Genomic DNA, 17780 nt, shown 5'->3' with positions numbered 1-17780 from the left:
TAATCTTTCTCCTGCGTGTTTGCAGCAGACCTGCTGCGTGTTTGCTGCAGACCTGCTGCAAACATTTTTATGCAAATTAATCTTTCTCCTGCGTGTTTGCAGCAGACCTGCTGCGTGTTTGCTTTTCTCCTGCGTGCTTGCTGCAAACTTGCAGGAACTACATAAATGATTATACAATACTAACCAATTAAGTCATGTTGTGTATACACATCACATTATCTTTATTACACAGTAAATTCTGAAAGTTTGGTAACATACATACATACAATATTTTGAATAATTAATCATTTGCATAATTATCATAGTCAGATAGTAAAGGTTTATTCCTTTAAAAAATAATTTTAGGATTTCTTGTTGTTGAAGTACGTGCTAAAATGTTGAATGCATGTCTAAAATACCGTAAAAAAAGGTTTATTTGAAATTTATTTTGTGCATATAAAAACTGCTTTTTAATTAACATTTTAACATAATTCAACTTGAATTATAAAAACACAATATTTTAAGTTATAATCTCCAAACATTCTTGACTCATATACTGTATAGTTGATACGTGTTTAAAAATGCTTTTCAAAACTTCATGCAGGTATGAGGGGACGAATTTCAAATATTTACACGTCTATGAAGAATCAATACTTACAACAAAAGTCTTTGACAAATTTTCTTTTAATTTCCAATCTAAAATACTCCCTGAATACTAATCCATTGTATGAAAAAAAACATGAATCAAACACCTTCAACATTTTCATATTTCAAATCTGTATCTTCCAGGAAGTTACCAATGGGCATGCTCATTCGTTTTATGTAATTCTTGCAATGTTCTTGCAAACATCTAGAATTATCAAAGATTCCTGCAATCTAGCTGCGAACATCCCTTAAATTCTAGAGTTTCCTGCAATCTTACTGCAAACATAAAAGTTTCTGCAAACTTGCCGCAAGCTTGCAGCAAAAAGCTGCAATGTTTGCAGGAGGTTCGCAGCTAGCTGCAAACTTCTGCAAACATAATATTCAAAGGGTTCCTGCAAGCTTTTTGTTTGCAGCAGACCTGCAGCAAGTATGCAGCAGACCTGCTGCAAACATTTCAGTTCTGTAAGGGTATGTAGACGAAACGCGCGTTTGTCGTACTAAATTATAATCCTGGTACATTTGATAACTAATAAGAACCTTATTAGAAATTATACATATATAATGTATATTGTATGCGAACGTTTAGGGTGCTCTTTGCATTCACTAATATAACTAATAGTTGAAAACTTATTTTGGAACGAAGGAGATAATTCATCGAATGTTTCTAACGACGTTTAAGGAACATAACATTCTTTATCATTATGTATTCATTATTAGTTTCATTTATAGTTTGTAGTCAAAATGCACCACTGTTTTTATCCTTGGTGACTTGAAAGAACAACTGATGTAGAATGGTTCTTGCCCGGAGATATCACCAATCCAGGAATCAGCACTTATCTGATGACACAGAATATTTTAAATAAAATTGAGAATGGAAATGGGGAATACGCCAAAGAGACAACAACCAAGACATTTCTGTGTTTACTATTCATCAACTATCATAATCGTTATGAGGTTCTAAGGTTTATGTAGGATTAACTAGATTTTGGCATATTTATTTGTTTGGAAATTTTAGGTTTCGATGCTCTTGAATCGCATTATTGATTTTGCATCTATGTTGATAAGTGTTGAACTTCACTTCATGAATATCTTTTAGACGAAACGCGCGTCATTTATTATCTGAGAAACCAAATCAACCCGAAAACTTAACGTTGGCAAATGAATTTTGAAAAAGAGGTCAATATCATATGAACCCTGCCAGACGAACATGTACACATGGTTTTATAAAACAATTATATTTTACCTATTGCTACCTGCGAAACAGACAAATAAACAAAAATTTGACACTGGCCACAGAATATTGAAAATGTAACCGAATTTAAATCCGCCCTGCAATACGAACATTATTATTCATCTTACAGTTTGTGATTATAGAATTTTTCGCCACTTTGATACAATATTTCTAGGGTTGTAGTTCCTATCATCATTGCCTTGCTAGATGGCTGCTGCTCACAAAGAAGCTTTTAAACCAAGATTTACAAAGGTGGAAGTTGTAATCATTCCTTCGAAAATTTTACGGACGCCATCACGAGTTGGTTGATCGTTACGGATTATCCGGTTTACAGCTGATATCGGATATGTGCCTTATTTCATAACTACAATATCGTTCACTTTACACGAATATGACCAACCGAATAATTCTTTTTACCGATTTGTGATACTGTGAGAAACAAGACGGGTGCCACTAACTTGTGGAGAAGTATCTGCTTACCATTCTGGTGTACCTGTGATCACCCCAAGTTTTTGGTGGGGTTCATATTGCTTAGTCTTTCAGTTTTCTATGTTGTGTCCTGTGTACTATTATTTGTCTGTTCGTCTGTTCCTTTTTTAGCCATAATGTTTTGTTTTCGATCTATGAGACCATCATTTTGAATGTCCCTATAGTATCTTTCGCCCCTCTTTTACAATCATTCCACACTCTATTACTAATAGAGCTGTCGCTTATTGAATCAACTGGTTTTCTATTTTTATTAGGGAAACTTAAAACTGACCTACCAATCATGAAAAGGTGGTGTAAGTTATACGTCCTTGATTTTGCCTTGTCATACATGGGTGTCCGGTGGAGTCATCAAACAGGTTTTAAACTACACGATAATAAATCAGGGCAAGTTTGTTTAAATTTTATCTAGTAGCTACAGAGGTAAAGGTTATCATAATAAAATAACTGATGACGGAGCGTGCCAAGGGACAAGAAAATAGTATTTTGACATTTTGATTTATGGGCAGGTGAGCTCAGAATGAAAAAAAAACCATGGACGTTTCATGAATATCCACAAAACTTTGATTCCTTGGCAAAATTCCAGTATACTGGCAATTTAAGTTAATAGAAAAATCTGCTTTACCAAATTTAGTTTGTACCAGAAAGTTACAGTACACTTCATCAAAATATGTTCTAACTTAACTTGGAATGGGAAATCAGGGTTTAAAACGTATAAAATACAATACATTGAATAAAATTTTAAATGGTGCATTTGCCTTTTTAATATATACCTAAAGATAGAACAAAAAAAATTGAAACTCATAGGTCAAAAATTAACTGACAATGCCACAGCTAAAAAGGAAAAAGACAAACCGAAAAACAGCACTGCACAAAACACAACATAGAAATCTAAAGAATGAGCAGAAGTTGCATTTCTTTTTTATTTAGTTTTTGTTGTTGTAATTTTGACTTTTTCAACATTTAATTTCTAATATTTAGAATATCGTTTAATGACATTTTCGACTATTTCTTTTATTTCAATGGAATGCATAACATAAAAATATGGCAACTGACCATATAACACTTAAAACTAGCATAGGTTTCATCAACAAGTTACAAAACTTTTTATCCTAAATTCCCTAAAAACCACTAGAAATTTAGATTATACTTAATAAAGAATCATATACCACTTTGTTAAAGTTATCTTTTAATTTTTTATTAAATCAGAGACATTTTTTTATGAATAAAGGCAAGAGTAATATATGGCTGTTCATAAGTCATAAATCGATTGAGCAAAAACAAATCCAGGTTACAAACTAAAACTGAGGGAAACACATCACCTATAAGAGGAAAACAATAAAATAACGGAACATTGAAGCGCAACAATAAACACGACAATGCAACATACATAGAAATGGGCTAAAACACAACTGCCATATTCCTGACTTGGTACAGGACATTTAAAAAAAAATGGTTGGTTGAACCTGGTTTTGTGGCTAGCCAAACCTCATTGGTTATGGCAATGTTAAATATATGGCAAAAATGACAGTATTGCATAACGAGAATACAGTACAAATCATTGCAAAACTGAGAAATTCATAAATAAATGATTTGATAGAACATTTTGACATATTGACTAGAAAAGAAAAAAAAAACTTAACATAATTTAGGACAGTCCACAAAAAACAGCATAATATAATTGTGAACCGTATGTTTGTCACACAAATTTATCAACGCCACATAAAGTAATGTCACAGGTAAATCAAAAATTACAGTATTTTTTGTAAGAAAAAAAATCTGACATATATATTATGCTTGCTTTGATAATACAACAATCTAAAAAACAAAGTTGATTAAAATAAATTATATAACATCAACCTGCCTTATCAAATTAGTCTATACTTTTATAACATTTAGGATTCCTGTATATGCACCACTGAACTGCATATTTGATCTGGCCAAAATTGGCCTCTGAAATATGAATACCCATGTGTCATTCTTTTCTTTCTAGGTTTTGGTTTCTCGCATATCACAAATCATGATGTACTTGAATATTAAAAACAATGCATTCTTCCCTACTTTCACCACTTCTACTGCAGCAATAACATAAGGCTATAAAATTCCATTGCAAATGTGGCAACAATCTCTTATACATTTTGTAGTTTATAGTTTCAACTTTAACTTTTCTTTATTCCAATGTAAAAACCACTGTTATGTGTTTGAGACTAAATATTGCTCAGCTCCGTAAAAGCTTCAACTAGTTCATCTCTATCTTCCTTTCTTAGCAGATCTTTAGGCTTTGAGTAATAAATAGTTGCCCTTAAAGTTGTTTCCCTTTGTTCTTTAAGCTGCATTACATGTTTTCTATGTATTTTCATGAGAGTAAAAATTACCTACAAATATATAAATTGTGCATGTATTATGTTTGATTCTTTCAGTAAAAAAACAAAAGTAAAATATTTCATTTCAATTTCAAACCAGGTGCTTCACAGGACGCAGCTTTATTTAACCACAAATGTCGAACCCTGAACAATTGGGGTAAGTATGGACACAACATTCAAGCTTGATACAGCTCTGAATTTGGATTGTGATAAAAATTTTGACATAAAATGTGTTTCAAACACAAAACAAATGTTAAGATCTTACATATCTATTGCACAAAATTGTGCAATTAAAGATTTCTTCTTCAAACATTTCAAAAATTTTGAATTTGAGAAATTTGGGAAAAAAATTGAAAAACTACTACCACCACCCTTTTTTTGCAATTTGTCTAAAACCTGACATTCATTTATACATAATTTACAAGAAGTGTAAGGGAGGTATATCTGAACATTGTATGTCAAATGTTTTTGAGTTACCTCCTTACACTGCTTTTAAATGGTCTTAATTGTCCATCAACCTGAAAAACCTAGTTTTTCCCCCTTTTTTGCCCCTTATTCCAAAACATCTTGAGTCATAACCCCACAAAGTCAATACTAGCCATCTCTTCATGGTATGGAAACTTGTAAACAATTTGAGAGAGATTCATACACCTAAACACAAGTTATTGTTTAAAAACTGCAAAAATGCTCATTGAGCCCCCTTTTTGGCCCCTAATTACTTAACTATTGGGACCATAACCACCAAAATCAATCCCAACCTTCCTTTTGTGGTATTGAACCTTCTAGTAAAAATGTATATCCGTTCATTGAAACTTAAGTTATTGTCCGGAAACTAAATGCGTCTTCAGACTACGACCAACATGATAGCTTTATATGATGCAAAAAAATGTTTGCGGTTGTATAAAAATTAATTACTGTTCTATTTTGATTGAGTCAGAACACAAAATTTAATCACATTTACCTTCAATTATTTTTCTGTCATCAAAACGTGGTTTATTTTAGGTTAGCAAGTTTACATTTTGAGTAACTGAAATAAAGTTTAATTGTTCCAAAAGATCATCAATGTAGAAACAGCAAGCACAAAATTACGTAGAGATGGTCTTAGCACAAAAGCTCACAACCAAACAGTTTTAAATGGTATTTAATAGTATAAACAGAATGTCTATGTTGTGATGTTACACTATTGTTTCAGTTAAGGGTGAAAGATGGTACCTACTTACCTTTAAACCTGCATTTTGTTTGCACCTGTCCAAAGTCAGGAACCTGAAGTTCAGTGGTTTTTGTTTGTTGATGTGGTTTATAAGTGTTTCTCGTTTATTTTATAAAGTGATGCTTTCCTGTATGAATTGTTTTACACTAGTTATGTTTGGGAACCTATATAGCTTGCTGTTTGGTGTGAGCCAAGACTCCACTTTGAACACCATACTTTTACCAATAATGGTTTACTTTCACAAATTGTGACTGGGAGTTAGAGTTGTCTCATTGCTTATACCACATCTTCTTATATTGAGTTACCTCAGTTCCAACAACAATCATCCCTGGAAGATATAAAGTAGGTGTGCTACTGGATAATGTACTACAATACATCTGTCTGTTAATCAATAGATCACCGCCATGTTGAGCAAGAATGTCTGTATTAACTTTTGTGTAAATCTGTGTTGGTTCAGAGCTGTCCTTTTCACCATCCTTGATGGATGATCTCACATCCTGTGCAGCCTTTTCTCTTCCCACCTTTGACTTTCTTTGTTTTAAATTATTGATCTAAAACATTTGATCAAGAAAGATTAAAGAGCTGCATGCCCATTATTCATATGGATCAGTTTAGAACTTTAGATATTGTTTGTTTATTTTATAGAACAACAACAATAATAATGATTACTTTTTTTATTAATAAATTGACAAAAGAAAAAACATACATTATAAGACTTAGCTGATATATTGAAAAACATGAGCTTTATCTTTCAATGAGACTTAATCCAATGGATTTCTCTTAGGGAGTTAAAAAGACCAGTCATTTATAATTCAAATATCAGGGTTCATATGGTAAAGGACTTTTGTATTCAAATGAATGACTATCAAACTATTCTTTAATATTTCTAAAATGTCTTCAAAATATATTCGGAATTTGGATTGATAAGGTTTTATATTTCAAAGACAAAAAAACGTTTTTTTTCTTAACATTGTTATCATGATTATATACACAATGGTCTATGCTATTTGTCAAACCAGATCTATTTTGAATTCAACATTCTACTACTGTGGATTCATTAATATTTGTTGGATACCATTTTTTGTAGATTTCGTGGGTACATGAGAACCATGAATTCAAATGTTCAACGAATATCAAATGTTTTAAAGGAATTAGTGTAGACTTTGCCAAAACCAAGAAATTAAACATCCACGAATATGTAAAATTTCCTCAAACCACGAAAATTGGTACCCACAAAAACAAATGAATCCACAATATACAAATACATGTTGACAGATAACAAAAAGAGATAAACTTATACTAGATATTATAGTCTCCTGGTTATGTGGCTTCTGTTGCACAGCAAACACTTATGTTCAAATTAATGCTAAAATTACAGTTAATTTGGGGTCCTCTTTTCAGTCAACATTTAAGACGTCTGGCTTTTGTTATTTGGTTTCTTAATAAGGGGGCTAGCAGGTCTAAATCAACTTTTGTTTTCTAATATAGGATGTTGCTTTTTTTTCTATGATTAAACTTTATCTTATACCTTATAGAAATATAAAATAAAAGTATGGGGTCACCGTTCATGTAAGCTCACAATCTGCCTCCGAAAGAAGCATACATTTTTTGTTAATGTCCTTTTTTCTGTTGAACTAATGGGCAAAATAATGGTAATATCGAAATAAAAAAAGAACTAAATTACAGAAATCGCTTAAATTTTACAATTATTTAGTTTATGAACAGCTTGTTTGAAAACATAAATAAAAAAAATATAGGTCACCAATGAGTTAAAAAAGATATTTTAATTTAAACGCCAAAAAATTACATTTTTGCACCAAAGGGAGATAATTTGGAGATTTATCAATGATATACACAAATTTAAAGTCATCTGTGGTCAACCCAAATCGATTTGTCTGTGGTTTTTTTGTACCATATTGTGAAGTAATACCTAAATGTGTTATAAATAAAATTTGTAATGAAAATACAAATGTTTAATTTTTTGCTGAATTTTTTGTACCCGCGAGCCTCATTGACTATCAAACATGTACTACATCTTCTCTTTTATATCAAAGTGATGGCAAACACTTTTTGTATTCTGGTGCTGATCTATTATTATATAATTTAATTTTGAATGTAACGCGTCTTCTGATTGGCTGACGTTATTTTGTTACCAGCCCATAGACATAATTTAGTCATGAGACCGTGACGTCATCAACGTTTTTTTCTGGTTTTCTACGGTCTAAAATGAAATTTAGAATTAAATTTTAAGAAATGAATGTAATATTTTTTGAATTATTTGAAATAACATAAAAAATGTGGTGCACACTGTTAAATAACCTGCTACGTGCGTTATTCAGTGTGCACCAAATTTTTATGTTATTTCTTCATAGACAAAAAAAATGTTACAGTCATTCCTTAAATGATGTAAAGACTGGTTAAGAATTAAGGAGTACATTTCTATTAGTTCAAATGTTGAAATACAAAGAATCATACCTCAGCTACAGATACTACACATGTTGCACTGTCTTTAGCTGAAAATGTACTCCGACGATATCTTTCTGGAATCATAACAAGGTCAGCCTTTGATGTAACAGAAACATTCTCCAATGTCATCGAAGTTTTTTTTACAGAACATGCTGAACCTGGCCTAAAAATAGAACACGATAAATTTAACGAAACTTATAAAGGAAACACTGCAGCTATATAAAAAAAAAGAAATGATGAAACATGTATATATGACAAAGAGTTACAGCTTGTGACATCATCATTGTAATCTCTAATAATAAACACGAAATAAATCCTAAACTTAAGGTGGTATGGGAGTCTAAAATAAAAATGATAGAATTTGTTCATACTTTGTCAAAATGTAGTATCTATTGATACATGATCAAAAATATTATAAAAATGATAGGTCACCGTGCATTTTCTCAAGCTACAGGTTGTGACAAAATGAAAAATTTTGTATGGATTATACAGGAAAAAACACCATTATGTGAATAAAAAATAAACAAAATGATAGAATTGTAAAATAAATTAGGAAAAGATTGCTTTCAGAAAATGCTTTGAGAATATCAAAAGAAAAGATAGGGTCACCGTACGTTTTTTCCGGCTAAAAGACAAAATAGGAAAATTTCATGTAAAGTCCTTCAGAAAATGCACTGTTATAGAGTTACCTCCCCTTAAAATGCCAATTTGAAAAATATTCAAAAACAACCAAAATCAATCTACACTTGTAAAAATATTAATATTTCTAAGTTATATTCTTATAAATTGGTTCTTTTAAATGAAAATTCACATTAAATTCTGCATTCCTGGTTTCATTATTACATGTATCTCATAAGCTTATTAAACCCACTCATTTCTTGGCAATTAAGTTTGTACTGTTGAGATGATACTGTGCTAAACTTCTAGAGGGTCAATCAATAATGCAATTTTTTTTAGACATCATGTACATGTAGCATAGGATTTCCGTAATAATTGATATAATAAAACAATTCCAAGTTGAAGAAAAATTTACCATTAAATAGTCAGTCCATTTGTATAAATTTTTTGGAGGACAAAACATTTATAATTACATTTTATCATATTTATGAAATCATTTCAATGTAGAATAAATATATCAACATAATCAACAAGAAAACCTAGAAGTTGTATTCAAAGAGATTGGAGTTATCCCCCCTGCCATACATTTCAGGTTGAAACATAATAGTTGATGCACATACATATTTAATTGTTTGTCAGTTTTTAAAACCAAAGTTATATGGACTTTAACGTTGTGGTCTGTGTGGACATTTATAGGAGCAAAATACTGTAGATAAGGATTTCAACCAATAAAATCCTATCCATCACAATTTCTAACTTTTTGTGACAGACATGACAGAGGTGACAAAATATACAAAAAATGTAAATAGGACAAAATGCAAATGTTACAAAATGTGTAGATGTATTTGGATTTTACTTGATTTTAGCCTCTTGCAAAACCAAACCATTGCAGCTAACTGAAATATGTAAGCACACTTCAGCTAAAGATTTTCTTATTAAACACAACCACCACAATAAAGTAAATCCACATAAAAAGCACACCATCCAAATGTAAATACACAGTCACTTAAATACACTCAGGTTCAACACTTTGATAAGCTTAAGGTGTTACCCAACAACATGACTAAAATAATTTTTTCTCGTTTAATTTTCATAAAAATTTTCGAAAATGTTTACTTTGATCCTTTGACAAAACTGTCATAATATCAAAACATTTGAACCAACCACCTTATCAGAAAAACTACATTCGTTCAGCAGTTTGAAAAACACTAATTTTGATCATTGAGAAGATTAATATTTCCTTAACAATACAACATGATTAAAATGTTTTGCTGATTTTTACAGAGTTATCTCCCTGTCGTGTTAACTATCACCTTAAAATACATGTATATAGTTGAATCCATTCTATTGGAAAATTCTCACTTTTCCATTTTGGAACATGAAACTTGCAGAAGTGATGAAATCACCTCTTTTTTTCTTACACATGACATACATGTACTTGTATATATGATATTAACTTACACGGTTATTAACTGACACAACCTTGCAAATTTCTCCAATATTTCAACAAACATATCCTTTGGTTCAATATTCTCTCGCCAGTCATAAAAGAAGGCTGCTCTGCAGGAAAGCATTAACTGGCAACTAAAAAGGAACTCTCTAATGTCTACAGAAGTGCTGAAATATATAAAATAAAAAGCTAAGTCAACATCCACATCAAGAATATATCAAAAGAGAAATTGACCTATTTACAATCTTATTAAAGTCATAAGAAACCATTGACGGGTGAAAAATAATGTTCTTCCAATTCTTGAACCCATTGCATACAAACATCATAAACTAAGTCTTCTGTGCTCGAATTTATCATTTTTTCGTGTAAATTTCGTATAATCGTAATTTTTTTTTTTCAATCTGTCAGTGCTGTTGTGAAAATATGGCAGGTAATTAAAGTTCGTGTCTTGGAGCCGAAGTTTAACGATTGTCACCGTTTGTCAACAATTGACAAAAAATAAACAAAAAAGCATGGAAATTGAGCACGTTTTTAACATGTAAATTCAGATAATAGTTTATTTTAAGGACATCCATACGTATTATGATGGGTCACACTGAGGTCACTTTGCATACTGAAAATATGTATGGGGAATTGCTTCCTTCGAAGCAATTCAAATAAAGTAAACTGCTTCTAAATATGAATAACTTAAAGAATTTTCTTCCAAAAAAAGTATATGTACATAAGTTTTATAATGAAAACTATCCATCATTTTTTTTTCATTGAGTTATAAAAAAACATATGCATTATTTTTTTTTTGAGGTTTCTTATGACTTTAAAATAAGTTCTCATCACTTGCTCCTCGATTTTATATATGTGGTCGGTCAAAGTTCAGCAAATTTGACCTTAGACATGGTTATCAATCGGGTGTCTTAAGATCTCACACGGCGACATATAAAAAATCGAGGAGCAAATGATGAGAACTTATTTTAATAAGATTGGCCTATTCATGAAACTTAATATCTATTGCTAAATCATGACATCAAGTCTACTGCTAATCCAGAAAACTATGTCAGACAGAAATGTTCACATTACTACATTTGGCAAATTAATATTCTTCTATACATGCGTATTCAATCAATTTCATGTGCTTAATGTGTTGACATACAATGTCATTCCAGCAAATTTATAAATACAATAATAATGCAGTTGCTTATTTACTGCAATGAAATCACAGGTGCGAATCCAGCCATTTTAAGAAGGGGGAGGGGGGGGGGGGGGGGGGGGGGGGGGGGGTCCCAACCTAGAGCAAAGGGGGGTTTCCAACTATATGCTTCCATTCAAATGCATTGATCGGCCAAAAAAAAGGGGGGGTTCCAACTCCCAGAACACCACCCTTGGATCTGCCACTGAATCATCAGTAATTATGTTCAAATATTGAAGTAGACTGATCTGACTACAAAAAAAACCCTTCAATATTGGTCATGTTGGTCCAAGATTTAGATGTCAAGCTAGTTCAAAATGTCCATAACATGCATAAGTTTAGGTCAACAGTCAGTTGTTATATCACATGAAAAGATCTTTTCTAGTATTTTATCTACTATTTATTCTATACAATTAAACTCAGATTAGAATAAGAACAAGAATCACTCAAAAAAAAAAATTTAACATGATAGCCAGCCAGATAATAAAAGTGGCACATATTTCAGCATTTATTGGGTAGAACATAAATCTAGGGTGCTCGCATAAAGTACAAAAAAAAATGTAGCTTAACTGCTTACACATACATATATAAGCCTATTAGCTCATCATTTATAATATGGTCAGTTCACCATATGAAAAAAGAAGAGATATTTCTAGAGTAAAAAGTGTAAGTTAACTTATTACAGAAATAATTGTTTTTAAGAATGGGGATGACGACAGTGACGTACCTGGAACCTGTACGTCTAGTTGAACCAGATATTCATTAACAGTACAGGTTATGGAAAACTGACAAAATATAGAACTTCAAATGTATTCCTCAAATTAGTTACAGCCTCGTAATATTCTAATAATTTGATCTATGTAGTGAGGGGGAGGATATTGGGATTCCACTAACATGTTTAACCCTGCCACATTAGAGATGGATGTGCCTGTCCCATGTCAGGAGTCTGTAATTCAGTTGTTGTCTTTTGTATATGTGTTACATATTTTTTTTATTTTTTTTTAATACAAATAAGGCCATTATTAGTTTTCTCATTTGAATTGTTTTACATTGTAATTTTGGGGCCTTTTATAGCTGACTTTGCAGTATGGTCTTTGCTCATTATACATGTAGAAGGCCATACAATGACCTACATGTATAATCATTAATTTCTGTGTCATTCTGGTCTCTTGTCATGCTTGTGGAGAGTTGTCTCATTGGTAACCATACCAAATCTTCCTTTTTATATTTAGAATAATTTGGAGGTTACCCTACATGAACAATGACAGTAGAATATTTGTCACAATAATGTAACCTATTAAAGTTATTCTAATTGATCCTAATGGTAGCTGCAACATGATATTTTGATGAATGAATATAAATTAAATATCAAGGCTCAGTTACAAATGTAACTCTACAGTCATGGCAGTAGCAACAAAAGTGATTTTTACGCTTGACAATTAAGCGCTCATGCATGTACATGAATGTCACTTGCTACAATAATTAAAGACAGAAAATTAAACATGGCAAAGGATGGAGTATATATAGTTTCCTTAGCCATTTAATTACCATTCGTCAATATCATGTTCTATCTCTGGAAAGAATGATTCTCCATTGTTTAATGTAACCTTTTCTTTGTCTGTTAACATATCAACTATTTCACTTATAGGAAAATTGAAAGTTAAACTTTTCTTTATATCTGTGACATTACAGTTTTGCTCCTCTGAAACTGGATGAAAGGCCCCAGTTTCTTCAAAAATCATGCTCAGAATGTCTTGGGGTGAATCGTGAAATTCTTTGTTGTAGAAAATTCCAAGTGATTCCAAACAAGCAATGTTCCATTTCGAGGTTCTTGGTGGAAATGAATTAAATGATTCGCCAATACACGATGAAGTTTCGCTATTCGTTGAACCTTTCTTACATTTATATTTTACATGCCTATCAAACGAGCAAGGTAAACCTACAAGCCATTTTTCAACTGACTTTGACCCTTCTGTCATGACTTATTGTTTACAGTGCGTTCTAAGAGTCAAATTAGGACAAATGAAGCATAACTCAGAGAGATGTTATTCCAAACCAGTTCGTCTTCGAAGTTAGATGGCGGCATAACACTCTATAAATAGAACACGGAAATTCCCTTAATACATCTGAAAACCGAAATATAAAATGACAGAAAATGAAAAGCTTTTATATTTTAATACACACGTATATTTTAGCTAAAGCTCTCAACAATTTGTATATAGAATTATAATGTAATCCATATCGAAACAGTAACAAACTTTAAAAAAAAATAATGTTTTTTTCGAAAATTTACTTACCCCCTGGGAACATATATATCATGTTCCTGATACCGTAGCCCCAATCAAGGATTTGTAAATTTGACGTTTTACGTCGGTAATCGAGTATACTTTGTTCGTTTTGATTGTAATCATTTTTGATCGACATGGATACTTCAAAGTCTTGAATATGTACGAAATATTTGCTACTGGTAGTTACGCAAGCAAATGAACTTTTCGGACTTCTGATTCGGCTTGTGTTGTATTTTTCTTTATTTTTATTGTAACTTTTATTTTTTTGCTCTTTTCTTTTTAGTTTCTTTATCTCTTTACAATATTTAATTTTCTCTGTCTCGGATTTGAAATTCTTCTGTTCTGTAATTAATATTTTACCTATTTATTGACAAATTACCATATGTTTTTTTTTCATTTTAGATAATTATTCATTTTCTATTGATAATAACTACTTTTATATATTGCAGTTCTTATCGTGGTTTCGAAATTTGTAATTTGATTATTTTGTTTTGTCCTCTGATCTTAAAACATAAAATCGAACCGTACTTGTTATTTAAAAAACAACGGAATCTCGTTCACATATCATATGATAATACGAACTGCTTTCAAATTCGATGGCCTAGGATGATGATTGGACTAATGAGTTCATATACAGTGATAAAAAGCATGGTAATTTTAAGATACGCTCGTGGCGAGATTTGTTCGACTCCGATCCTAATCGACATTTATTGCAACTATTTTAACTTAAGGTCGCCTGATGTCCGGCTTCTCCTACCTTTGATGACAGGTCAATAAAATACAACAAATGTCGCTTATACATGATGTGGTGTTTAACACCAAAACAAAGAACACACTTTTAGAAATTACATATATGTATATAGCGTCCCGAATCGAAAAAGTTCAAAACGTAAGAAAATTGCACAGTGGACAAACTTGCAAGACATTTGATTTGTTAAAAAACAAAGTCATTTCGACTTAACAGCTTATCAAATAGTATGTTATCGTATTGTGGGGTGAAAGCACAATTACGAAAAAGCACTGTTTTATATGCTACAAATTGAATATTTAATAAAATGACGTTGAAACTGACAGTGTTTTTGTAAAAAGCGTCGAAATTCGACCTTGGACAATCTTGCATGACATTTTCCCGAGGCCAATGCGTTTTTATTTGTGGTGCGAGTGCTGTAAAATTCCGGATTTGAAATGGTCTATCTAAGCACATTTGTAGGAATAATTTATAAAAACAAAATTTTATATCATCTGATATTTTAAAAAGCGATAAATTTTGATAACTTACTATTTTCAGAAACCTGACCAAACGAGGGTTATTCATTTTTGAAAAAAAAAAATTTTACCGTTCGATCAACACAAAAAACAGCAATGGCGTCATAAATTATATTAGACTTTTATCATTCATGCGAATTTTCGCGGATTTTAAACTTTTTATTAGACCACAAAAATTCCCGCAAAAGTTATTATGCGATTATTTTGGTAAGTCTGACACGCATATTTTTGACGTATTGGTAATATTTGTATCATTAGTTGAAATTATTATGAAAAGTTAAAGAATATTTTTAATATTTTTGAAAACAGTTATACCGGCTTATCTACGGATATAAATTTCATAAAGCTGAACTAGTTAGTTTTCATAGAAGAGCTATTTATCAAATTGCTCTGTCGCATTTCACGGCATTGACGCAATAACGTGCTTAACGTTTATACAAATCATTGCCCCAATCAATCATTCAATCATGAAAAACGAAATACTCAAGTTATTCTTGCGGCTATAATGGGCGCGTTTCAATAAAAATGAGAAGTTTTGTCCCAGCCACTTATACTATGATTTTTCTTTTATTATTTTAGTAAGTATTTTTTTTTGTGCAGTCAGTAGGTATATTGTATATTTAACAGTTTTAAGCAAAGAAACATTCAATTTTTAGATTGCGATTGCGATATCATTTCTAGTATGAATGTAGCATGATAATATTCAGTTATTGTTTGTTGACAGTTATGAAATATTAATAAACTCATCATAGATCTACCAGGACTAAATTTTGTATATAATATATACGCCAGACGCGCGTTTCGTCTACAAAAGACTCATCAGTGACGTTCGAATCCAAATCAGTTAAAAAGATCAAATAAAGTACGAAGTTGAAGAGCATTGAGGACCAAAATTCCTAAAAGTTTTGCCAAATACAGCTAAGGTGATCTATGCCTGAGGTAGAAAAGCCTTAAGTATTTTAAAAAAAATCAAAATTGTGTAAACAGTTAATTTATTTATAAATATAACCATACCAATGATTATGTCACAGATGACCGGGAATATGTTTCAGTTGTCTTGGACACGATTCCGTCCTCATTTCTTCTTTTATCTGTGTTGATACACCCCTAAACTTATTTGCGGGGAGCATAACAGTGGAACTTGATCTGATAACCATTCCGGAGAACCTGAGACCACCCTGGCTTTCAATTGAATGTGTGTAGCCCAGTCTTTTACCCCGCCACATTATTTTGTCCCAATTAAGTCAGGAGCCTGTAATTCAGTGGTTATGGTTTGTTTATGTGTTACATTGTTGAAGGCCGTACGGTGACATATAGTTGTTAAAGTCTGTGTAATTTTGGTCTCTTGAGGACAGTTGTCTCATTGGTAATCATACCACATCTTCTTTTTTATATTTAGATGTCGTATAGTTTTTTCTAGACCGCCAAGTTAACTGTTTGTTTTAATTGTCTGTTTTTCTCAGTTTATTGTCTCTTTTTTCACTATATTTAGTATATCTTCTGCTTTCTTTTCTTACACATATAGAACTCGAATTGTCAATTATTTCCAGATTTTGGTATTTCAGTCAACTGTTTAAGATGTTTACATGACAGTAAACATTAATTGAACCTTTAAAATGATTAAAAATGTACTGGTGTTAAGCTGGAGCATTTATAATTATTATTTATGGGTGCATTAACCTAGATATATCTTACACTTTTCTCATTTATACTGACGACGTGATTAAGAAAGAGATTTTTTAATAAAGATTACGTCATCGATTTCTCGATTCATTTTTGATAAGGAATAATTATATCCTGTTCTTTAAGGAGCAAATACTTTCTTGTATAGTTTTATCATGAAGCAGCTAGAAAGGTATCATTACGTTTTGACATTGATTATAGAAAAATTTCAGGGAAATAATTGGGCAAAACCAAGAATATTTAAGATAGATTCGTGTTAAAATGTATTAGTTGGTATTAATTTAACTCATACGTACTAAGCATCTTTTTATTTTTTTATTTCTTTTTTTCTTTTTTAAGACGTCAACGCTTAATTTATTTATTGAGTGACAAAAATGAATTAACAGATATAAAAGAGAAGAAAGAAAAAAAAATATCTTGAAGGCGAATAGATTTCAAGCATATCGTGCATAAAAGAGCTTTGAAAACAATTTATAAATAAATATCGCTAAGTTGAAAGATGTTCGTGCCATTTTCAACACTAAGAAGAGAAAAAAATCCCCCATTCAGATTATCACTTCCTTTTAAATAAACATTCAGCATTGTGAACCCTAAGAATTCTTGTTGCAATTTTCTGGGTCTTGGTACTTCACTGTGAACTTCTTAAGACAGGGTCGACAAGTAGAGGAACACATGCAGTTAGTTACCGTACGAATGTCAAAGTTGTGTATGTCCAGGGGTGGGGGAAACAATAATGGAATCCATTCAAAACAGTTTGTATTGATAATGGAAAGAACATCATCAATATACACATACCTATATGTAAAACGAAATGTTCTATCTTTTTTATCTTCTTATTTTTATCAATTAACTGAAGAAACTCCGACTCGAATAAAAATAATGTAAATGTCGACAAAGAGATGAATACAATTG

The 17780-nt window shown here is 31.4% G+C and overlaps 1 protein-coding gene across 1 annotated transcript; it reads right to left on the bottom strand.

Moving 5' to 3' along the window:
- Positions 1–3321: 3321 nt before the first annotated feature.
- LOC134723105 (uncharacterized) lies at positions 3322–13708 on the bottom strand. Its single transcript, XM_063586748.1, has 5 exons — positions 13180–13708; positions 10460–10615; positions 8390–8543; positions 6220–6465; positions 3322–4716 (listed from the first exon to the last, which is right to left on the bottom strand). Exons 1-5 carry the CDS (start codon positions 13608–13610, stop codon positions 4549–4551), a joined length of 1155 nt encoding a protein of 384 aa, XP_063442818.1. The 5' UTR covers positions 13611–13708; the 3' UTR covers positions 3322–4548.
- Between the last annotated feature and the right edge of the window lie 4072 nt (positions 13709–17780).

Source organism: Mytilus trossulus, chromosome 1 (assembly GCF_036588685.1).
Source record: "Mytilus trossulus isolate FHL-02 chromosome 1, PNRI_Mtr1.1.1.hap1, whole genome shotgun sequence".
NCBI classification, from domain to species: Eukaryota; Metazoa; Mollusca; class Bivalvia; order Mytilida; family Mytilidae; genus Mytilus; species Mytilus trossulus.
Note: the sequence above shows the minus strand (reverse complement) of the source record. Positions and strands in the feature narration are given on the sequence as shown.